This window comes from Betta splendens, chromosome 16 (assembly GCF_900634795.4).
Source record: "Betta splendens chromosome 16, fBetSpl5.4, whole genome shotgun sequence".
In the NCBI taxonomy this organism is placed as follows: Eukaryota; Metazoa; Chordata; class Actinopteri; order Anabantiformes; family Osphronemidae; genus Betta; species Betta splendens.
In genome coordinates this window covers 13,121,228-13,146,022 of record NC_040896.2, presented here as the reverse complement: position 1 = coordinate 13,146,022, position 24,795 = coordinate 13,121,228, and the positions used below count along the sequence as shown (strand labels likewise).

The window sequence follows — 24,795 nt, the reverse complement described above, 5'->3', positions numbered from 1 at the left end:
GGCGCACCGCTCCGTTTACTGATCATTTATTAATGGAGGCAGGTTAAAGCTCTGACTGAATCTGTTTAGTGTTGGGAAGCAACTTCAGGCCGTTTAATAGAAACGCTATCAGTACAGAAGTCACTGGTTGGGTTCACTGCCAGTGAATAAAAAGACAAACTCTGACCCACAGCATGAAGTCAAGTTTATTTGTACAGCAAAAGAAAACTTGACACGGTCACAAAGGGCTTTACAACGTGCACGGCCGAACGAGTCCACGCTCACGCCCTCCATTCAGATAAGGACAACTGGCCCCGGGGCCGGTGTTCAGACGGAGCCCACAAACTGAAGCAGGAGAAACACGTTCACTTTTTAACTCTAGTTAAAGTCTAGTAAGTTTTACGCTTTATGTGTAACTTTTGCACCGTGAGCAGCGACTCTTCCTCCTCCTCCTCCTCCTCCTCTGCTGGCATTCAGCTGATTCCCGCAGCAGCTGATCGAGGCCCTAAATTGGATCAGGGCTTTAATGACATTAATGGCTGTTACGGCGCAAACAAGGGCTCACAGCGGCACACAAGGGATAACACTGAGTGCATTCAGTGACGAGCCAAACAAGCGCACACAAATATGCAGGTGACTATTTCCAGCAATGGATTACTGGGCAGGAATGCAGCTTTAATTTCACCGTGGGAGACATTTTTTAACGAGGTGCTCGTTACACGCGCACACACACACACACACACACACACACACACACTGATAAGCACACCTAAACCTAAGATGTTCTGCTGAAGGTATGTGTTGATACATCACACAGCTGCCCACATACAGCGGAGGCCTGACTCGCCTTCACTCTGTGTATTAAACAAACAAAACAACAAGCAAATTCAGCTAAATCTAAAAATTTGGTGACCTTCGCCGCAGCGCGGAGAAGTGATTAACAGGAAAAGCTTGTGTGTTGTTTGCCTAGTGATCACACGCCAGGGGTTGAAAGTGCACTGGTGTGACACAGACTCACTGTGCGGTGACATAATGATGCTTTCTCAAAAACAATGATGACAGCTGACCTCTGTCGTGATAAAATGGACCTCACTGCTTTTCATCATCTCCACTGGGAGGTTTTCTGTGAATTTTGGAGAGCCCAGAAATATTACTAATATGTTTACGTGACAGTCCACCAGGAATTACTATTTGTCATCAATACTTGCTTTACAAATCTGTAATATTATTCACAATTTCCTCTGAAAAAAAGGCAGCAGAAATAATTGTGGTTCACTTTGTGGTTCATGTAATTGTGGAGCCTGACTATTTCCAGGTTGAACACAAGTATTAGTATTTATAGCACTGACACATACAGTGACACGCCAATCAAGCTTATCTGTGTGTGTGGATTCATCCAGTAAAACAAATTCATCATCCCATCTGAACTCGTGCATTACAGCATAACAGGTGCTTCTTTCCACATGTGAAACCCCTGGACATATTTTCACACCTACGGTGTGTTCACTCCATAACAGCAACTATGTGAAAGAGAAATAAACACAACACACCCACTGTTTGGCAAAGTGTGCTTGTAAAGCTGAAATAGTATGGAAACCCAATCCCACCCATGGAAAGAATGTTCTATGAAACACATTTAGTCTGGCAAAACAAGTACTGTACACACTATGGACCTGTTTGGTCACACTGGATGGGAGGCGTAGTATCACGGACGCTGCATCAGGTTCTACAGCAAACACAGAAGGAGTGGCTCCGTGCCAACAGAAATGTTCCCGGGCAAGTCCAGTTCCTAGGAACCAGAACAAGGCCTTTCAGATTTTTACGGGCACAGCAGGAGGTCAAGGGCGAATCAAGCCACAATCCGCTGGAACGCACTTCAGAGGCACAGACGTCTTTCATCTCTTCCCTGGACGTGGAGAAAAACAAACGCCTGAAGTTATGAAAATGTTTAGATACGACGCACTGAGCCACGGACTCTTCCTTATTTGAGTAAGGAGGTTTTTGAAACCCGCAGAGGGGCCGAGTGAGCAGCGGACGGCGTTCGACGCAGGATTACGCCATCACGCCGTCTTTTGTAATCGTCTGGTGGAGTGAGCTCCCCTCGTGAACCTGTTTACCAGCACATTCCCGGCGCGCCTCACCCTGTGGTGCTGTGCCCAGCAGCCAGAACACAGCGCCGGCCGCGGTGCCAACGAGGGGAGACGGGCCTCGCCACAGAATCCTCATTACTCCAGCGGAGCAGAGCTGTCAGCAAACAGACACGCTCTTTAATTCCTTTAAAGGTCACGACTCAGACAGACAGTATGTAATAATGTCTGGTTAATGGATAATATGGGCGACTAAAGGGTTAAGCTCTGATTTGTGGATGCTCACATTGGCAAATGAATAACATGACGAGACAGTCGTGAGCTTATTTGCTCTGTGAGATGCTGCATCGCTGTAATGATGAACGCAGACAATGACGCAACAGCGAGTGAGTGGCCAAAACAGCGACGGTGACGAGTGCATTAACGTATGGATGCTTCACTGCTGGAACTGCTGGTCTCTAGCAATAAGTGTCATGCTGTAGGATTTCAAAGGCGGCTCAAAATGTCAGAAGTCTCGCAAAACAAATATTTGAGTTATGTACAAAGTGTAATCAGACTGGTTCTGTCAATTATATCCACACACGCTGCCTGTCATGTCTTTAGGGGAACAGAGGTAATAACCATTATGAGCTTAATCAGCTGTTGTAGGTGGTAATAAATAACGTGTTCAACATTCCGCAGAGCCGTTGTGTAACAAACATGGCTGCTAAATCACGGAGCAGCGCGGCTCTGCTGCCAAAACACGAGACGGCGCATCTGCCTCGCGTCGGCTTTGAAGAGGAGCCGTTTATAAGCACAAGGATGTTTGCATGTGTACAGTAAACAGAAGCATTTCCACATCACCTGGCTAATAATAATAATACAGCGTCATGTCAGTCTTCCGCCTGACTGACCTGGTCCACCAGCTTCATTCTGACCAATGAGCAACGTCTGATCTGGACTGAAGACGTGTGGAGCTGTTTCGCGTTTCCAGTGAAAGCGATCGTTCTTCCAAAGAAGCTGCGTGGGCAGAACCCAGCAGGGGGCCAGTTCTGCCCATTAGTGCAGCCTGGACACCTTCTGTGATGAGGACATGTACAAAGGAAACACACGGCTTCCAGCATAAAAAGGACACATGCAGATGATATTACTTTATTGTTTCTAAATTTATTTAGTTATAGAAATTAAAAAAAAATGTTTTCCGGCCAAGAATTACAGTAATCACAACGTATTTGACTAATAAATCAGACTAAGCACCAGTTTCCAAGTTTAGCATTTCATTATGTAATATCTATAATAATAATAATAATAATAATAATAACTATTCTTTACAACAATTTAAAGGCATTGAAATGTGACTCAGTAAGGAACTTAAAGTGTGTATCTTCAGAATTCATCAGTCTCTGCTGAACGTTTTGTCTAGTAGTGGAAATCCACCTTATTCTGACACAGGGAAACAATCAGGCAACAAAGGACAAGTCAGATGTACCTTTATCTAGAACCAGTTCCAATCCTAATCTGTTTGTGCAGTTTGTTACTAGTTTGGAAGCTTAACTTGTGTTTGTGTGGAACAATGCTCTTAGTGTCAGATCTTGCACCACTATAGACCGTCTGGAAGATGAAGTAAACGATCTTCAGACACAGAATAGACATATCTACAGTATACACAATAATACAAATACATTAGGTTAGGAAATGTACCTTCAAAATATCAGGCTTATTGTATTGTATCGCTGGCAAAAACAAAAACTTGTGGCTTTTCTTTATGCAATCAAAAAAATTCAGTATTTGGACGCCAGTTTTCACTAGTTCTATCCAATGTCGCCCACGTTACAACATTTGTAGTGTGAGTTCAATCAGTGGACGGCTGTGCTACAGAAAAACCTAAAGTCTGTCTACACAAAGAAATGATTACTAGGAACTTTATTTATTATTCTGTTAACTTCAGACTTGTCCCTCTGAATTAGCTGGACATGCTGCATTACTACCACAAAAGAGGTATTTTGTAGTCCAGCATTCTCTCCCTTGAATCCAGTTACTGTCTTTCTGTGGAAATGCTGAAATAGTTTCTGTTTGGTGCTGTATTACAGTACAGTATGTGCATGAAATAGGGCGGTTCCAGCTGCACTGTGGGGTCTGCCTGTACCGTTTGTAGGAGGAAATTCCCTGAAATGAAGAGGATGTTGTGTTTAGTTTCCTTCAATTCACTGTGGGATGGAAAACCTCTCTCCCAATAACCTTAATAAAATAGAATTCATCCCACAGACTTTTACCCTTCCCTCATTTTATGCAGTGCTCCTTCCACACCCTCAGTTTAAAGAGGATAAGCTACAATATGCCTCTATTATCTCCCGGCCCTCACAGTAAGTGCTGCCTCAGCAGGAGCTGGTCTGGAGGTTGCTCTCGGTGAGGATGGAGGTGATGGTGGACGGGTCGTACAGGCTGTCGTCATCGTCGTCGGAGCTGAGCGCTGACGAGCCCAGCGTTGGACGCATCGCTGCCTGAGTTTTTCTCCTGCAACACAGAGTTAAAATGCTTAGTGGCTGAAACGCACTGGGCCTCGGTCAGATTCTCCCTATTACTCTTTGTGTGTGAAATCCCCCATCAGTCATTGCTCCCCCTCTGCTGGAAATGAATGGAATGGCATGTTGTGATCATGAGGCAGCATGTCTGGAATCTCATTCCCCTCTGGTACATGGGTAACACATTTTTGAGGTTAATTAAATACGTGTACATACTTGCTTGGGCTTCTTAGTGACTTCACACTGTGAAATACTGCACCTTAGGGGGGGACGTGTGAATCTTTAACAGGTGTCTGAAATTCTCAATAGTCTAAGTCACTGGTAACGTCATTCAAATGCAGATCTGTATGACATAATGTAATAGGGAGGGGATGATGTCTTGCTCTTACTCACACTATCGCTGTCTCACACCGTCTCACACACCGCTGTGATAATCCGCCTGTCGGGAAGCTTCTTGCATAATTGTTACCGAAAGCTCGCAGTGAGCGACAAACTGTGAGCGTGGAGCAAAACAAACGAGGCAAAGAGAAAGACACGCTTACTTAAGCTCCGTTTCCAGTGCAGTGACTCTGGCTTGCAAGGCGTCTTTAAGCTCCATCTGTTCCTCCATGTCTCTCTGGGATTTTCTCCTCAGTCCATCCATCCTCTCCAGCTCAGTCTCGCCTTCATCCACCTGCCTCTTCAGAGCCTTCACTCTTAGAGTGAGCTACAACCCAAAGTAGACGTAATGTCGTCAGAGGATTCACATAATGACGTGTATGAGATGCTTAATGTCTGCCAAGATGCTCAGTCATCCAGGTGAAGACTATAATTTGACGTAATAAGAATGAAAACTACAGTAGCTGCCGTGACTCAGCTTCCAGAGATGCTAAACGTGTACCTGGTCTCTCTGGTCTGTGTGTGTCTGTCTTTCTTCATCCAGCATGATGTTGAGTTCCTTTACTTTCCTCTCCAAACGTCGCTGAGCCCCCAACACAGAATTCTTCTCCCTTTATAAAGTAGATACCAGAGATAACCAACATGAGAAACGTAATCATGATAATAAGTAATTCTCCTCATCCCCGCTACTTGGATGGGAGCAAAGTTAATAAGCACCGGCATCATGACCAGTACCTCTCCTCACTACGTAGTCGTTCCTCCAGCTCATGGATCTTGCTCTCCAGCTGGCTGACTCCGGCCGAGGAGCGAGACTGTCCCTCCATGTCGGCCACGCGACTCCTCAGCTCCTTCAGCTGCACGGACAAACAGCGGGTGAACAAGGCTCTAAAGCCGGTGGGTCATAGTTTTACCTAAACGCTCTCTTTTTAATTCATCTGAAGACGAAGGGGTGCAGAGGATGACACATATAGTGAACATACATGTCTCTCCATGGCATTTTTGTCCAGCTCCAGGTCCTGTTTGGAAGACCTCTCCTGCATGAGCTCCGCGCGAAGCTGATCGATCTGGTCTCGGTTCCTGGTCAGACGCTCCGTTAGCATCTCCACACTGCTCCTCTCCTCCTCCAGCTCCAACTCCATACGCTTTAATTTATCCTGATGAAGCAAATGTACACAGTCAAACAAAATCGTTATCCTGTAAATATAATTACTGTACATTTGGATACATTAATGAATTTATCCAAGTTTAACCTTGCTGGCCCATAAATATTTAGTGTTTCCTAACGTATAAAGAGCAGAAGTATTAAAAGCTGTGAGCCCTGTAGTCACGGGCTGTTTCCCACTGGGCTTATTTTCCTAAACGATGAGGCAGGCACATGCAGATACTGTGCTTTACCTCCAGGATACGAATCTCCCGTGTTTTCTCACTGAAGCTGTTTTTGCTGGCCTCCAACTCTCCCTCAAGGTGGCGCAGTCGGTTGCTGAGAAGCTCTTTATCCAGCTGGTGGTTGTCTCTCTCCTCACATGCGAGCAGGAGCTCCTTCTTCTGCCGCGACATCTGGTCAGATTTATCATAATGTTAGAAACATGTTGCTGTCTGTGTGTGTGTGTGTGTGTGTGTAAATACTATGGCCAACATTCAGACCAGATGTGATTTTAATAATAAACCAACAACTAGGCCATGCTGTAATCATACTGTATATGCATCCAGTCAGAACACACACCTCTTCCTCCTGTTTCCTTAGACTCATATGGCTCCTTTCCAGCTCAGTCTGCGCGCTGTTTCCATTACGTTGCACCTCCTGCATTTCCTTGCGTGCTTTCTCTCTCTGCTCCTCCAGCTGAACCTTCAGAGCTTGCGCCTCCTCTTTTGAGGCAACGTTCAGAGACTCATACTGATGAGGAGAAAGGTGGGAGCAGGTGCAAGAGGGGGAGACGGGGCAAAACGCAAAGGGAGTGATATTTCTGTGCATCGTTTGCAGTTGCTCAGTAAACGAAGGGAGCGCTCCTACAGTACCTCTTTGTTGAGTTTCTCCAAAGCTCTCTCCTGCTGTCGTCTGGTCTCCTCCAGCTGGCTGACACTCTGTCTGAGCGTTTCTCTGTCTTTTTCCGTATCCTCCAAGCGCAGGCTGAGTTCACGGTGCTCCTGGCTCAGGCGGGAGGCTTTTCTTTTGGCCTCGTCTAGCTCAGACCTTAGCCCCCTCACCTCAGTGTGGAGCGCAAGCTCGGCCTCTGAGCTCTCTGTGGCACTGGTCTGCAGCTGATTCTGACAAAACCACACAAAGCCCCAATTATGTTCTACGTGTCTAAATTTAAACATAATGAGCTTAACAGTGTTGTTGGTGAGAATGTGATTTTACCTCTAATCGTGAGAGTTTCTCTCTTAGACGTGTGTTGACCTCCTTCTGCTCCTGCTCAGCGTCTTGGAGTGACTTTAGATCTGCCTGGGCTCTACTGAGACGGGTGTTACTGGTCCCCAGCTCTTCTTCAGCCAGTGAGAGTTTCTCTTTGAGCTTGATTGCTTCAGCCGTTGCCTCACCAAGTTTCTGCTCCAGCTCTGAAATGACGGCAGGATCTGGGAGCTATAGGCAGGTAAAGAACACATTAATTAAGACATCAGTACGAGCCTTACCCAAATCTTTCATTTACTGTGATTAACTAACTCGTTTGTTTTTCTCCTGCGCCTTGTTGAAGTCCTCCTTAGCCCTCTGTAACTGGTCCTTCAGCCGGCCAATCTCATACTTCAGTTCCGCTTCTTGGTCCTGATGAGTCTTTTTTATGGAGATGACCTCCATGATCTTCCTGTCAGACTCTGTCCTGAGTTTCTCCAGCTGAGACTTGGACTTCTGCAGGTCAGCCTTGCATCGCTCAAGCTCCTGGACAGAACCCCGCACAATTGGACAGTTAAACTGCTTCATCACGTTAGCAACCAAAGCATCAGTTATGATAAAATCTGAGTTTCTAATGAACCTGTGTGAGGCCCTGTGTGTGGTTGGGGTCCGGTATCTGCCGTTTCACACTGTTCATTTTGTCCTGGAACTCCTTTAGTTCCTCCTCGAACTCCTCTTTTTCCAGACGGGCTTGGAGGAGTCTGAAAAATGTGAAAAAAACATCTAAACTGAGCAAACGGACTTACTAAGACGTTTTGTTAGTACGGCCTCATTCTCTAATCAACAGCAGTGGGATGTTATAGGTGAATCATAACATAAATAATAAAAGTGAGCTTATTTCTCTTTGATGCAGTTTATGATCAAATAAATCATTTTTCACTTTTCAATAACAGAGAATAAATGATCATTCTCTGCCATTTCAGCCAGACAACCACAGAAAGGTCTACGAAGTGTTTGTTGCTACACACACACACCACCACAAATCTGCATCTAAACATAAATGCTCAGCTGGGGACTCTCACGCTGTTTCAGGGCTGCCTGGTGGCTCTCTGACAGAAAGAGGCAAAACATTGACCAGGCAGAATGAAAGAAAACATAGGAGCACACATTAGTGACAGTAGGTGCACAATGAAACAATGATAATAAGACAATGTAGACAATGTAATAACAGAATTCCCCAACGTTCAGTAATGGAGTATAAACTTTGTGATGCGTTTAAATATCTATGAACTCACTCTTGTTTAGTCGTACGGAGTTCATCTCTGGTGGTATGAAACTGCTCCATCCAGTGGCTGCTCTCATCTCTACAGTCCTCCAACTGCTGCTGTAGGGAGCGAACGGATGCGTTGACACGCAGCCGCTCCGCCTCAATCCCTGCATGAGACTGAAGCAGAAGGAGAACTGAGAGACTATTGTGTCTTCCCATGTCACAGACGTCAGTGTGAACCTGCATTTGGCTATGATATCGTTCCTGTCCATTTCTCAGCACAAAATAATCTCAGCATACTCAGCTTTTAATGCAATAACTTGTTTATTTACATAATGAAACTCTGAATATCAACCTACAAGCGTCTCCTCGTGGGCCAGTTAATGAGATGCAGGTTTACCCACGTTGTCTCCAATCTGAAAACTCATATCATCTACATGTCCAGCTTGAGCATGTACCTCAGACACTTGCTCCATGCTGCTACGGAGCTTCTCCATGTCTGCACTGTACTGCACTCGCAGCGCCTCGATCTCTTTGTCATGCGTGGCCACCTCTTCCTTCAGAGCTCCTTTCAGGGCCGTTAGCTCCCTCTCTCTCTGTCTCAGCGCCTCCTCCAGCTTCTGTTTCAGCTGGCAGACCTCCACCAGCTGTGCCTGACAAGACGCTATTTCCTGCAGATATGGAAAAGCTGCACCTTCAACATCACACTTTACATTAGACATAACTAGAGAAGCAAAGTTAATCTGATTCTTGTTCAATTTGTTTAACTCTGCATCATATTTTTTCAATATGGGAAAAATACTACTACGCTATTTGTACCGTCTTGTTGCCATTTTCTCTACGCAGTTCATCCTGAAGCTCAGCCAGCTGATCCTCCATTCCTCTTACCCGCACCTCTGCATTCTCTCTATCCATACGCAGCTGAGTCAGCCTGCGAGGAAGAGCACGTACAGTAAACACACTGATTCATCGAATTCAGATGACTATGACATAGTTTTCTGATACTGTAACTCTGTGTTCATTAAAATGAGCAGTGTGTGCCAGAAAACAAAGTTGTCCTGTCCCCTCTAGCCCCCTTTACAAGAGAACACTAACAATCTAACAATGGCCTCTGTGTGTGTGTGTGTGTGTGTGTGTGTGTGTGTGTGTGTGTGTGTGTGTGTGTGTGTGTGTGTGTGTGTGTGTGTGTGTGTGTGTGTGTGTGTGTGTGTGTGTGTGTGTCTTGTTGCCCCCTCACTCTGATTGTGTTTCGTTAAACTCTGTCTTCTTCCGGTCCAGCATCTCCCGGAGCTGCAGATTTTCATCCAGACAAGACTCCAGCTCAGCTTTCAGAGTGGGATCAGAATTGCTAACAGAGTCCTACACATGAGCAGACATGATGAATAAATGAGAGCAGTGAAACATTAGACATCAAGTTGTTCTGCTGCAATAAACAGTGGGCTTTTAGGCAATGTTAAAGTGGGCTTGCATTTGCCCACCGATCAATATGCGTGAGGGATTAAGTTCTTAGGAGCTATTAGCCATTAAGACCTGCCCAGCTTCCTTAAGCCAACATATAATGACTCATTATTCAAGTTAGATTATTGTGTGTGTGTGTGTGTGTGTGTGTGTGTGTGTGTGTGTGTGTGTGTGTGTGTGTGTGTGTGTGTGTGTGTGTGTGTGTGTGTGTGTGTGTGTGTGCGCGCACCTCTGACCAGGCCAGAGGGCCTTGAGAATTAATCTCACGATTAATCTGAAGCACACTCCAATCAACCATTAAAAGACATAAAAAGCTGAGGGCACTCAAGCACCTGCAAATATTTCCTTTCCCTGCTTGTTAGCACTCTCATTCTGAGGAGCCCTGTGTAAGTGCATGTGTGGCACTAGATGTGCTCCCTGTAATCAGAACCGAGCTGAAGTGGCAGGTTACTTTGTGAATGTTAACGTCCTCCAGTGAACGCCAGTAAGTATCATTCAAGTGAATTCAAGAAGACCTGATGGTTCACCCAAGGGACCAACACTACTGTTATTACTACTACTGCTCTGTAGCTTCAAAGGGGAGAAACCAGTAAAGTGGTTTGGGCTTACTGTATAGTGGAAAACAAAAGTGAATTTTAGCTAAATAAACTGTCTAAAACATTATATTGATGTTGTTCCTACTGTACATCTGTGCCCTGGCGGTTCTAATGCTCATCTGCTTACCCGCCTTTCCTCCAGCAGAGCAGTTTGGAGGTCAGCCACCTTTCTCTCCAGCTCTCTCTTTTCTCTTGTCCACTCATCTCTAGCGCTTTCTTTGGGCTGAACAAAAAAGCGTAAGTGGCCACAAACAGTATTATCTGTAAGCATATTAAGCAGTGCAGGACCATGGCTCAACAAAATGTGATTACATAGAGTTAAAAGACAAACCTTCATATTCTGCATCTTCTGAAGGATGAGCTTGGCTTTGTGCTTGATGAAAACATCACTCTCCGTACTTCTGTGGAAGTTAAAAAGGCAGAAACTTTAAAAATTAAAGCAAAAAGAGGCTTTTGTTTATAAAACAGCACAACCGTGACATGAGTCCATACCCCTGTCTCAGGATGTTGAATAGAGACTGCATGATCTGTTCCTCCTCACTGCTCACCTCTGTGCTCTGACCCTGGTCCAGCAAAAGGTCAGGGGTCACCTTAAGACATAGATCAGAAACGTACTCTTGCAATGTTTTTACACTCTGTGGTGTTTCAGCGGATCTATAGAAAGCTCAAAACACCGAAGAAGTAAATATTTCAGTCTTACTTGTGTTTCAGCCAGACTGGCCTGTGCCCTCTCCACCGCAGTGTGTCTCCCTGGTGGAGTCCACTGATTCGAAGCCTGCACAGGAAATGTGGCAGCCGCATCCTTGTTGCGTCCCAAGCTGCTATGAGTGGAAGACGAAGGTGAGATGTAGGGGTTGGGGGTGAGAAGAGGGGACGTATTTCTCGGATCTTGTTGAGCCGGAGGGTGTCCCCTTTGCTGGCCAGCGTTTCCTCCGTCAAACCTGTTTACTAGTCCGCTGAACGCAGCTTGTCTCCGGTTGGGGAGCTCATTTGCTTGTGGAGGGGGATCAGCATAGGGCGGCCTGCCTCTCACTGACCCCTGTGACCCGTTGAGCCCTGTCTTATACGCACCATCCCACATATTCCTTCCCATGTCCCCCCTCTCCCCTCTCCCCCCTAATCCCCCATCCAGGTTCCCATAACTACCAGACTTGCCATCTCCTGGGGGCCTAGACAGCTGGAAATCCTCACCATGGACCCCTCCTTCTCCGTCTCTTTCCAGTAGTGATCCATGGGATTGGGCCCGCCGTAGTGCTCCTCCCTGCCCTCCTCCCCTTACATCTACCCCCTGTGTTCTAGGGTCTTCGTTCTCTCTCCTACGGGGGAGGCTACTATAACCAGACGGGTACTCCGTGTTGAGCTGGACTCCATACGAGTCTCCTTTCTGGCCATCCTTTAGGACCACATATGGCTGGCCAGCAATGCCCTGCACCCTGACAGCCACACCGTATTTGGAGGCAGTCTGAGCCTTGGTCTTGGGCTGGGACCCGGGCTGGACTCCACCGGTGTCACAGAGGTCATTGATGAAGCGGATCTGGACGCCGTAGTCCACTGGTGTCTTCCGACCGGAGGCCGATGTGCTCATGCTGGTAACACAGATGAGATGGTGGTAAATACCTACAGCAGAGTGTGCTTGTTCCCTACATGCCATTTAATTAGCAGATTCTCGTGCAAAAAATATTTTCTCTTGCACAGACAAATCAAATTCAGTGTATTTGCAATGAGAGTTTGAAACGTGGATCACCAAACCCATGATACAGTAAGTGGATGAGCACTAGCATCTCCTTTTCTGTTTACAGTTTGTCTTTCTTACTTACAGCCAGATCAATATTAGCTGATAGCGACTTGTTGCATTTTTTGATTACACAACAGCAGTTACCTATGGGACACATATTTAGCCCCATGTCATGCACATTTTACACATGAATAAACATCACAGGTAACGTGCTAAATGCTACTTTTCATCAGCTATCCCTGGACAATGACACGCCTAAAAGTCAACACAAGCTTTGTTAATCAATCCAAAGATTTAAAAACATATACAAAAAATAAGCCCACAATCAACCTTGATGCCTCCCAACAAAAATACCTTAACACTACTTTGGAAAAGCCTTGTTAAACAAAGCCAGAGGCGCAGCCTTGCTTTGAACAAACACAGTGGCACAGATTTAGGCAGAGACACTTAGTTTCTGCTTGAATGGACTTTGTTCTCACTGGACTCCATTAGTCATTAACCTGAGAGCACACACCCACGTACGTATCACTTTCCAACCAACTGAGCTCTTCTCAGCTTCCCAAGCAAAAGGCCAACCCTACTGTAAATCCCTGCTATAGAAACTTTCTGGGCCGCTCTACTTTCTCGAACATGTTGAGCACTAACCACCTTTTCTATGCTTCACCTAATAAATAACTGTAGCAGTTTTTCCTCCATTCTCACTGATCACACCCTTATCAAGGTTTCGTTACAGGTCACTGCCGACCTTATTACTGAATAACACTGTCATTACCAGAAGAGACTAATAATTCCTGGCGTTAGGTCACGTAACATTCCACCCATGTTATTACAATAGTGCGGTTCATTAAACCAGATTCACACCGAGGAAAACACTCCCTCTACGCTCTGCACCCTTCACTTCCTCCCAGCTGTCAAAGGTGAGAGACGGAATATGGAATGGGAAACAGAAAGGGAGGGCGACATGAGAGAGGCTTCTTTTATCAGTGCCTTAAAAAAATGTAAAATGGTAAAAATCTAAAGTCAACATCATGCGTTCGAGTGAACTGTAAAGTGAAACAGCTGCAGAGTTAAATGTGCAAGCTGGCAGTGGATAGTGTCATCATTCAAAATGACCTCTGGAGGTATTCGTGCGCTTGTGGTGCGTAAACATTGCCTACCGACGGACCTGCACAGTTGGAGCCCCCGTTTGGTAATAACACAGGAAGCATCGTGTCACAATAGGTTAGTGAAGCTGAGCATGAAGTCTCCAGTCCAGTGCATTTACACCAAGGTCAGACATAATGTCTGATGCACCAACAGCCCAAGTCTGAGCTCGGAGCGACTCCGTCCCACTCGCAGAGAAGCAACTGTACAGTAGAAACCATCATGTTTTCATTCTGTCTTCTTTTCCCATCACTATCAGTTCATCTTTGTGGGTAACACAGGAAGAATGCACTCCCTGCTGCAAGAGGGGCAGGACAGAGGGAGAACCCATCCTATTGTCCCACTGATGTGGGGCGGAAAATGAGGGCAGCGACTCTGAAAACCTCGGAACTCTGCCGTGCGCTTGCTCAGTTCGCGACTTCAACAACTTTCTTTCATTGCTGATATTGCTCCTCCATGCTGTTCTTCAAAGTTCCTCTACAAGGTCAAGTCAAGGACTTCCACCTCTCTCCAAAATAAAAACCCTAGTGAAAGTCAGACATAAACAGGCGTTTCTTCATTTGTCTAAACAGTGCCAGTAAAATAATATGTCAGTCACAGACTCCATTTCTGTTTCAGGCGGAAACATTTTATGAACTGATCAAGTATTAGAGAGCATAATCTGGACATTAAGTGATCATTTTATATTATAACCCCTGACGTTATCATTTTTATCCTATAAACAGGCTACAGTACAAGCTGTCTCTGTTTGTAAAACACTTGATACACTGGTATCATTAATGGATTGTGAGTTTACCAACGGACCAAGTGTGTTTTAGTTGCGTTTGGATTTTGTTGCCAGTCGCGCTGCTCTGCAGTTTCGCTGATGAGCCTCTGGCCTCAAATGGAATTCTCGCACAGTAAATTGAATTCTCCTGTTAAGATCTGAGATGGAATGGAAAATGTGATTAGGAGAGAAACGCGTGTGCGGAGGAAGATGAAGAGACAGCAATGTGTGCAGTCATGAAAGTGTTCTGCTGTGTTCGTCCATGCTGACTCATGATCTGAACATTCCTGACCTGGGCTGATACTGCTACAGATAGCGACAAAGTCAAACCCATCTGAAAGAAACTTATTCTAAGATGTTTAAGCTCTGACAGCCTGTGATAATCCATATTTACTGTTACAAAGCTGCATCAGGCAGAACTGAGTTCATCGACGGCCTTAATCGACTGAAAAAAACTGATTAATCATTGAACCAAAGCACTGTAGCTCCAGGATTAGTTTACTACCATGAAGCCAAGATGGATGAGTAAGTTTACAGCTTTACTTCCAGGTGAATCATTACATTTTACAGTCATTATCTCGGAAGCAGAAATGAGAGGACATAAGTAGTTCACTCCCTCTCTGTTCTTAAAGGACACTTCATGCTTTCCTGCCTCTTCAACGCATTCTTGACATATACCCAGGCCCTCATCCTGTCTCCAGTGGTCAGTCTGGCCCTCCAAACTCACCACTGCTCCCCTTTCACCCTCAAACAATTAGCCATTTATCCCTCCTTTCGAACACAAAGACATTCATTGGCATAACAAAGAGGGACGTCTGTGTTACCAAACAGTATACAAATGACACTATATTAGGAGCGCATCCACGCCCCTCCCTTCAGCCGCATTCCAGACACTTGTTTCTTTCCGTCCTTACACCGACCGTGTGTGAGAGACAGGGAGCGATTCGAAGGATGTTATCTCCACACTTGAGTGTTTGTACCTGCAACACTGGACCGACATCCATGAGCTGCAGACAGCGTGTGGACCGGCAGTTTAGTTGGGGATTATTTCCCTGCTCATAATGTATAATTAGTGAAATTCCTCACACAGTCCACACACCTCTGTCCGATTATAATCAGCGATTGTTTCTCGCCTGTGTCACCAGTTTCACCTGACTCCGGCTTAATCTGCTCAAAGCAGCATCTCTATGGGGTCACGTATAAAACAGCTCCACGGTGTTTTACCTGCAGAGCTAATGGGAATGGACGCAACGACGTGATGCAGGGATCTAATAATGTCTGGGCTGTTGACAGGTCACAGTTTTCCCCTCCGGTAGCTCAGGACAGAGACGCAGCTTGTGTACGGACATCACACCTGTTCTCACGAGACGCAGCCTTTCTCCAGAGGTCCCTCTGCCACAAAGGAGCGCATTTAGAAAGCGATGTGTCACATATAGCGGCAAAAACAACAAAGTTGTTTTTGCCGCTCCACATCAGACGACGGGCGAACTCATCCACCGTTGGCCCGAAGCTCAGCCTTTCGACCCGTTAAAGCAACGCTAGCGAACTAGCTAAACTAGCCAAGCGTCCAATGACACCGTGCTGATAGAACATTACATGATTGAAACGGAGAAAATCGCCATTAAAACGCGCACAGCGACGCGTCAAAGCGACCTAACAGACTGACAGGTCGTAACGTTATCTGTGAAGTTACCTCTTTCTCTGGAAATGCTCTTCTGCGCCTGTCTGACAAGTCTCCGCGGCTCCGTGACGTGGATTTAGATATTTTTACTCGTGTCCATCCAAGTTCAAAGCGAAAAACCGACCGTGAAAACAAGTGCGACGCAAACTTCAGCGGCAACAAGTTCATTGAGCGGCGTCGACAACCTGTTACCTTTTGTGAGGGATGAAACTGTCCCGCCCAGCCTGGCCGGGCGGTGGGCTCTGATTGGATGAACGACTAAAGGCGGGCGGGGCTACAGAAATCGGCTGCGTTTGCTATTGGTTAGTGTCTACGTCCACCATTCATTGCGCTTGAGCAATCTCTGGGCTTTTCATTGAAAAAGTAAGCCCGTATTTATATTTACCCCGAAATAACCGAACCAAATGCGAGATGCAAATAAACAAAACGGGTTCAGGGCAAGACATGAACCACAGTGAACACAGACTGGTGCCTGCCGGTCAGACTGCTTCTCCAACGTACCAGTAGATGGTGCAACTTTACACCAGCTGGTGTGTTAGGTATTTAACCCACGGTGGAGGATGTTGGCTTGTTATGGGTCCACATTTTAGTTTGAGAGATGAACTGACGACTGACACTGACCCAAAGAGTTGAGATAGTGGATGCATGAACATGTTTAGGGCACAATACTTCTATATTTTGTCACGTTGGTGGGTCTGTAATCATCGTCACTACAGATCCTAACTGTAATTGCAATTGGACATTTTTAGCTAAATAAATAGACAGTGGGACAATTCCACATACATTTCAAAACGTAACTTGTGTATTTGGAAAAAAATAAAACATAGTATCAAATATAAAGACTTTTTGTCATAACGTTCACATGTTAAAGTTTTAATTTATTCCACTATTGACAAAGTCTGTTGATTTTGGGTTACGATTACTTATTACAGTAAAGGTCCCTAACCTTCACCCGCCCAGTACAGTCCAACCCCTCCCCAAATTCCAACGACATCGCACGGTCCGCGCACTCAACTTTTCTCTTTATCTCGTCACTTCTCCTGGTCGACAGACTGGACGCACAGCCTCACTCTCCGGGAATGGGATCTCTACTGGGTTCAAAGAAAAACTATCAGTTCTTTCGAGTGTACGCGCTTCAAAAGCTCCTTTTCAAACTGCAGGGATAGTTGTCGGTCCAGGTGCAGGGTGACGACACCACTAGTGGATGATCTCCGAGACGCACCGGACCTTGTTTGACTGACAGGGGCTCTCAGGCGGTAGCAGGTAGTCCAAAGTCGACTCTGCTCACTTTTATCTTTCGTACATTTTCGCAATTTAACGCCAATTGAGGCGTGCGTAAAACACTTGTGCGCAAAATTGGAGTCGTTGCGCACAGTTCCAAGTTAGTTGTGGGAGGCCACTAATGAAAGTGTGTTAACTTTAAAATCTGCGAAATTTGTTTGCATCTTTACGACCATGGCAAAGTGGTTCAGGGATTTCCCCATCAACCTGAAGAACGGGAACGAACGAGTTCGCTCAGCCTCTGAATCCGGTCCACAAACTCGACCCAAATCTTCGTTTTCTCGTGACAGTTTGAAAGGAAACTCGCGTAAAGATGGGGGAATGGGGGGGTTACTGACAGGGAGGAATAGGAAAAATTCAGCTACAGAATTGGGTCGTAGCAGCGCTATAACCGGTGGCACAGTCTGGGATACTCTCTCACCTGGAAAAGGTCGCAAAAACGCCAAGAACGAAAGTGGGACATCTGAGGAGAACCGCCAGGTGAAGATGCCCAGCCTGGCGCAGGCGTACATCAGTAGGATGATCAAAGTGGACAAACAAGACAAGACACCCAAGCTCAACGGCATAACCGAACAGAAGACGCCTGAGAACGAGAAAGGGAGGTCAGACATTAAAACAACGGTGAGTACTTTATGGGAACTACTATAGTACTGTAGTAGCATCATGGAACAAGGTGTGATCTCTTTAGTTCGTTTCTTATTTAGAATCAAATCGAGGCAGAAGTGGTTTTATAGGCAATATATCGTGCAGAAAATCTAATTTGATTGTGGGTAAGAGGTCAGAATGTTCCTTTGTGTTTTCCTTTCCCACCTCGGTTCATAACACTGCATTCAGCTTTCATGGTCTCTGAAGAATACAGTGTAGTTTCACCACATTGTGTAAGATCAAACAAGCAAATACAATGCGCTGACCGCTTTTCACTAGTATTTCCGCCTGTGTCTCCATTACTTGTCACTCAGTTATTGACACCACACACACCCATGGGTGTACTGTACACACACACACACACACACACACACACACACACACACACACACACACACACACACACATACACGCACGTAGTTGCTTTATTGTTCGTCCCCAGGAAAGGTAAGGTTTGAATAGGTTTAAGCCCAGCATTGTCTCTTCTCACTGGTCTTCTCCTTCTCGCAGCTGATTATCCTTGAGGACTATGCCGATCCGTTTGATGCTGAGAAAACCAAGGAGCAGAGAGACGCAGAGAGAACAGGAGTCAATGATGGGTACATGGAGCCCTATGACGCTCAGGTCATCATCACAGGTGAGTCATCTACTTATCTTTGAGTTGACATATCTCACCTTTGACTAGGTGAACTAATAAGTTAGACATCTTAGTGTTATGTCCATGCAAGGTATCTCTCATTGTCGATAAGTTGTTTTAAAGGGACTTAGAGCCAAGCGAGACCTCCAGTCTCTCTGCTGACTTCCCTCTTCACTGGCGGTTGCCATAGGAACAGTGTTGTGCAGGGGCAATGGGTGCAGCTTCCTCTTCCAACTTCCTGTCTCCTGCCTCTGTTTCCTTTGCCCCATTCTCTTAATAGGAAGTTGCCCCCCACTCCCACCCCCCACTCACATATACACACACACACACACACACACACACACATAGTACTTTATGGTCTCTTATGTGTGAAAAGAATCAAACGCCTTAAAACCTGCAACCTACCCATTACCCCCGCCTCTCACCCAATCACTTCCCAGCAGTCAGGAAGTGGCCTGGTCCGCCAGCCAATCAGGGGCCGTGTTGACCTTTTCTTCCTGTAAGTCCATTGTTTGGTCACACAATAGTGCAGACACACAGGCTACCTGATGGACAGAAAAAGGAACACGTCAAGTGAAATTCCTGAAAATGCAGCGACCTGTCAAAACAAGCACAATGTTCAAAAGAATATTAATGTTAAAAAAACACTGAGCTTACTGTTGACGAAGCACGTGAACTCTGCCGTAGAGGTCCGCAGACGCGGCTCCAAAGACCTCCTGAAGGTGTGTGTCCTGCTGGACCGCGGCCAGGCTGAGGGGAAGGAAGAAGAGAGCAAACCCTCGCCCCCAAACATCTACGATGTTCCATACGAGGGCGGACTGGAAGGCGACGGCGACGGCGTGTGGATCCCTGTCACGCGGCCAGAGTCGGACGTCCGCCCGGCTGGAGAGTACGAACTGCCCTGGGAGTGGAGAAAGGAGGACATCGTCCGAGCGTTGTCAGGTAGAGCCGACGAGAGGGGGACGATGGGAGCAGTGGACGTGGGTGTGGACGGATGCCATGAGTTGTATTTGTATAGTAATGCCACCAGTGTTCAGTGTTTGCTTCAGGGAGGAAACAACACGGTTCCACCAAGTCGGGTCGCAGGGCCTTGTTTACATTCCGTGACCCCTGGCACGCTTTGATAAACTCCTATTATAATAGGCTGATATTGTTTCTCCCCCGTTCAGCTCAGTTTGAGGCGGTGGACTGTAAAGAGAACGGTTCAACCTCTGGTCGGCAGCAGCCGCATCCGCAGCAGCAGCAGCATCATCATCAGCAGCAGCAGCAGCAGCAGCAGCAGCAGCAGCATCTCGCCCCCAGGCAGAAGACCTGGAGCCACAAAACGCTGGTCTCCTCCTCCCCGACCTCGTCCTCCTCCGCCTCCTTTCCCTCCTCTCCCATTCTCAAGCTGTCCCCCCTCACACCGCCAGCTCCCTCCTTCCCCACCCTGAAACTCTCCCCCCTCTCCCCGTCCTCCGGCCCCAACAAGCATTCCCCCTCGTCGCCCACGTCGGATGTGGAGGCGGCTCGAGTGGACCCCAGTCTGCCCCTGGAGAAACAGAGGTAACTCCACACCTCTAGTAGTAGGAATACAATTGTCACTTTATACCATTTTCAACTTAAAACCTGAGATATTAGAGCCATTGAGGAATGAATGGCTCAGTTGGGTTGAATTATGCGCTCTCATGACAAAAATACCCCACTCAGTTTATTTTCCCCTCTTCCCGTTCGACACGGCGCGGACGTGTTCCCGTCCCCTTTGTAATCTGTCGATAGACGTCTACCTCTCACTGGCTGGGTTAAGCCGTGGCGCCCACCACAACCTCCAACAGGATTAGTGGATTGAGGGAATTAAACAAATGAGATGAGGGCTGAGACATTTGGCCGCTTTATCTCATGCCAGCCCATTATTTGAGCTCATCAAAGCCAACGGCATATTTGTCTTGGACTCTGCACAGAAAGAAGCTGCTGTCCTTGCTTTTCTTATAATTATAGAGGTTTTGTCACAGTCAGTACACACACTGTGATCTTGGCTAAATTCTTTCATATTCTGTACTACAATTTGCACCTGACTCTGGAGACTCTAGAGATTATTTTTTAAATTGGATATTTATTGCTGTGAGCCAGTGACTGTCGCTTCTAAAGGAGGGCAGTTCTCATGTCTTAGTTGTGTTATTGCCCACTTACAGTCCATTCACCCCTTGTGTCCCAATAGGCCTCCATCCACATACATATCCTTCAGTTGGCTCATTCTATTTCACCTTTGATAACAGCGCACCATCTACTGTGCAGCTATGTGATTTAGAGGGACTGTAAATCCTCCCTGGTATCTCCGCCCGTCCTGTTTTTCTTCTCTGTCGCTCGCCATCAACACCTATCATCGGCGTGACATCTGACTTATCTCCATATGTCACTACGCTATATGTCAGTGATCTGCTGTCTCTCTCCGCACGCGCCCCTCCTCCCGCTGCTCCATCGCCCCGCCAAGCTGGTACCATGGCAGCGTGAGCCGACAGCAGGCTGAGGCTCAGCTGCAGCGCTGCAGGGAAGCCAGCTTCTTGGTGAGAGACAGCGAATCAGGAACCAGCAAGTACTCCATCGCTCTGAAGTGAGTGCACGGACGTCAGTTCACCCGCGTGTGTGCGTTCCATGGAAAAGTGTGCAATGCAACATGTCACCCACGTATCAGTTTGAAATCATTCAATCCTTTGCCACTTTATTCACATTGAAACATTTTGTTTGAGAATGATTGAGCGTTCAGGGTTTTGCTGCTAATTAGTGACTGAAAGAATCTGGTGTGATGTGATTAGGCATTATTGGGCAGCTACTGTAGCTGGTGCTGTGGCAGTGGCCTCTGAGGTATTAATGCATGTGAATGTGGGTCAGGAACAGGTTCTCGAGGATAAAGGCTGTGTGTGTGCCATTGTGTGTTTATGTACGTGTGCTAATGCCTGACTGCACATTTGTGGCATGATGCTCATTCAAACATCATTAACCCCATTTACGCGTCCACTGAACTCAGAAAGTGCACGGCCTCGTTTGACAGACAGATTCATCCGATAACTTCTAACTGTTACTGCTCAGATTTGGGTTCATAACACTGTGTCTTCCCGTCTTTCTTTCTTTCGTTTCATTAGGACCAGCCAGAGTTGCGTGCACATAATTGTGGCGCAGACTAAAAGCATTAAGGGCGTGGGCTACACGCTGGATCAGAGCAGCTGTGTGTTCGCCAGTATCCCGGAGCTGGTCCACCACTACTGCACACACAGACTGCCTTTTACTGGAGCGGAGCACATGACCCTGCAGCATCCTGTCCCCAGGTCTCACTGAATATGCTGAGAAGATGAACGCACATACACAAATACATGACTAAGACATGTATAGACACATTATTGTGCAAATTACATATAATCTTGTTAGTACAAGTGTGCAGACACACGCATACGTTTTGGAAAACGTGCTGCTCTGGATAACCCTGTACACAGTAGTGTTCAGCTCGTCCATGCGCACCCTAGTGGCCATAATCAGACACTACAACCACTGATCTCATTGTTTTAGTTCTAACAATAAAATCCACAAAAACAAACAAACCCAGCAAACACACGCTCGTTTTCACCATAACCTGGTGGCTTTTGCTGCATTGTTTCATTCACTGACTCTTCAAGCCTGCAGTTTTACCTGCAACAGCGCACACAAAGGAGGTCGCTCCTCAAGCGATGGCCTTACACAGAGGTGCTGACATCATAAATCACCACCATGCCACTCAGCCAGGTCTGGGTCTGTATGATCAATGCACCTGATTGGAGCATATCCAGTCATCCATCTGACATGCCGATCAGCCCCATTGATCCATCTTGAAAATCAGGCTAATTTGACAACCTCTCCATCCGTCAAGAGAAAGCGTGGCATCGATCAGAGCTGTTTTAGTGAGATAAAGATCTTGTAATGCTACTGTAGCCATTCGGCAATGTTGAGTGTAAGTATGCAAAATGAATATGTGAACACTGGTTCATTTACGTATCTTCGCTGTTATATAATGGTGGAGCCCTTACTGTATGTAGAGCAGCTGTCTTACTTTATGGGAATCATCTGACTTTAAAACGTAGCTCAGCATAAATGTCATGTATGAAGTGATTGTTTTTAAATCAACCGCAACGCGATGTGAGCTGTATATTATTATTGTTTCTAAATTACTCAGTAAATAAAGTAACATTTGTATTAACTGAAATGTACACTGTTATTAAAAGACACGCCTGCAGCAAAACTCAGAGCGGGACTGTAGGAAGAAGGCACTGGAATGAATATGAGGAGCTTTTTCCTGTAGCTGCAAAACCAATGACCTGAGTGTGAAATCAATTATAGCCCCACGTTCACACACATTCGCACATTTGTATTTAGCAAATCCTACTAAACCTGAGCAAACACAAGCACAGATCCAAAATGCAAACGAGGTGAACGCACGGGAGGCATTTACTCAGTGGTGAATTTAAATGCTCGCTAACACACGAATCAGAAAACATTCAGTGTGTAGTGCTGCGCGGACGCATGTGTTTGCGGTTAGCTACGTCTCACCAGTAAAGACCAGTGTGTTGCTGTGCACGCACGGGAAGTAACAGCGTGGACGCAGGCGCGTACGTGCCCATGTGGGCATCCATGTGTGCGCTGATGTGTGTGTCTGAGAGAGAGAGAGAGAGACGGCGAGAGTCTGAATTTATCTGTTCAGGGATTACCAGGTTGCCATGGTGATTAGTTAGTGTGAGGTAGAGCCGTCTCTACAGGGAAAGAAGAGAGGGAGGAGAGGGGAAGGGAAAGAGTGAGGAGAGACAGCCTGTGATATGAAAAGAGCTATGAATAACCATGGCTATAGTAGCAAAGAAGCTCCCCATCAGAATATGATCCCTGCCTTGTGAATGAAACGCAGCAACATGTCATATCAAAGCGCTAAGAAATTCAGTCCTCTGCAGTTGACAAATCAATCTTTATTGAGCTTTATTGGCTGAGTGAGAGCTTCTCAGCGGGTTAAGATGCCACGTGTCTAGTTCAAATACACCTTAGACAGGAAGACAAAAAACTTCAGCACAGGAGTCAGCTTTAACGTCCAGGCTGAAAAGCCATCAGTGGTGATGGTGGTCATGCCTCCACACTGTTCTTCCACCTGGATTATCTGTTATACTAGAACAGGTAAAAAGAAGTAGCTGGATGCGAGTCTATTTTTGACACTTAGCTCAGTGTCTGCACAGCCTGAGTCAATGCTAAAATCTAATGGCTAATCTTAAAAATACCTTTAATATTTGATACATTAAATATCAGCTTTGAGTTAATTGACGTTTTTTAAATTTCTTTTCAGTTTTTCAGTGGTTTTGAACAAAAGCAGTAAATCCTAATCAGTAAAAATACTGTATTCAGACTTTCAATGCTTGGTAAAGATGATTGAAAGATAGACCCGCACGAATAAAGTCGTGCAGTCAAAATGCTTCCAGATATTCAGTTCAAAACAGTGAGAGTAAGGTCCCTCCCATTGATAATGTGATGGGAGCAGGTAAGAAAACCTAGATTAAGCTGGTTCAGGTCACCGGCTTTGTCAGCACAAACCAGTAGCGTAACTCGACTACTTAGGCTTAGAGGCACAACGTGAGGTGACAAAACGATCTGATCAAAGGAATACGGTGCATCAAAATGCATAGAACACAACACAGGCCTTCATCAGCTCGGAGGCTGAGCAGCTCAAAAGCAAAGGAACAAGCAGAAGCTTTGATGTGAGCAGCATGAAACGCTGGAGATGCGGGAGTGTAGGGACCAGGTGAGTAAACGAGGAAGAGACAACATGACAACATGAATCGAGAAAGTGATGAATAAATGAGACATGACAATGGCTGTTTAAAAAATGCATTTGGGTAAAAGGTCAAGTTTTTGGCTTAGTGCTATGGAAATCTCATTGCGCACTCGTCCCAGTCTGTGATTCACTGATCACCCTCATTTGTTGTATTAAGCAAAGTATTTCCCAGAAGTGACAGAAGCACAGGAAGGAATTGCAGCCACCGCAAGACAGAATGACAGCATGAGAAAAAGGGACAGAGGAAGAAGTGAGAGAGGGAGCGCGTGGGGTGGGTTGGGGGGGGGGGGGACAGCACTCGTGGGGGTCCCAGCTTTTAAATAATTCAGAGACAGACTCACAGCACTCAGTGCAGAGGAGGAGCACTGTCAGGTCAGCTCATTCACTGCAGAGGAGAGGAGGAGAGGGGGGAAAGCAGAGGGCTGTTCAGAGGGAGGGAGAGAGAGAGAGAGAGAGAGAGAGAGAGAGAGAGAGAGAGAAGAGGAGGAGTGTGCAAA

General features: G+C 46.2%; 2 protein-coding genes across 5 annotated transcripts; one reads left to right on the top strand and one right to left on the bottom strand.

Moving 5' to 3' along the window:
• Nucleotides 1-3,183: 3,183 nt before the first annotated feature.
• LOC114843359 (cingulin) lies at nucleotides 3,184-16,131 on the bottom strand. Of its 4 annotated transcripts, none has more exons than XM_029129845.3 (21): nucleotides 15,933-16,131; nucleotides 15,464-15,631; nucleotides 11,296-12,181; nucleotides 11,088-11,185; nucleotides 10,927-10,996; nucleotides 10,723-10,818; nucleotides 9,779-9,900; nucleotides 9,361-9,472; nucleotides 9,000-9,212; nucleotides 8,570-8,718; nucleotides 7,915-8,035; nucleotides 7,608-7,820; nucleotides 7,305-7,526; nucleotides 6,962-7,210; nucleotides 6,669-6,839; nucleotides 6,341-6,502; nucleotides 5,926-6,099; nucleotides 5,681-5,799; nucleotides 5,448-5,556; nucleotides 5,110-5,273; nucleotides 3,184-4,559 (listed from the first exon to the last, which is right to left on the bottom strand). In XM_029129845.3, exons 3-21 carry the CDS (start codon nucleotides 12,178-12,180, stop codon nucleotides 4,421-4,423), a joined length of 3,588 nt encoding a protein of 1,195 aa, XP_028985678.1. In that variant the 5' UTR covers nucleotide 12,181; nucleotides 15,464-15,631; nucleotides 15,933-16,131; the 3' UTR covers nucleotides 3,184-4,420. The 4 variants fall into 4 exon arrangements, with proteins under 4 accessions (XP_028985678.1, XP_040923734.1, XP_028985676.1 ...); XM_041067800.2 differs by lacking the exon at nucleotides 15,464-15,631 and having other exon boundaries at nucleotides 3,184-4,211; nucleotides 4,408-4,559; XM_029129843.3 differs by lacking the exon at nucleotides 15,464-15,631.
• Nucleotides 16,132-16,903: 772 nt separating this feature from the next.
• she (Src homology 2 domain containing E) lies at nucleotides 16,904-22,693 on the top strand. The gene is made up of 6 exons (XM_029130241.3): nucleotides 16,904-17,822; nucleotides 18,357-18,483; nucleotides 19,171-19,425; nucleotides 19,653-20,028; nucleotides 20,954-21,073; nucleotides 21,603-22,693. Exons 1-6 carry the CDS (start codon nucleotides 17,376-17,378, stop codon nucleotides 21,793-21,795), a joined length of 1,518 nt encoding a protein of 505 aa, XP_028986074.1. The 5' UTR covers nucleotides 16,904-17,375; the 3' UTR covers nucleotides 21,796-22,693.
• Nucleotides 22,694-24,795: the final 2,102 nt, after the last annotated feature.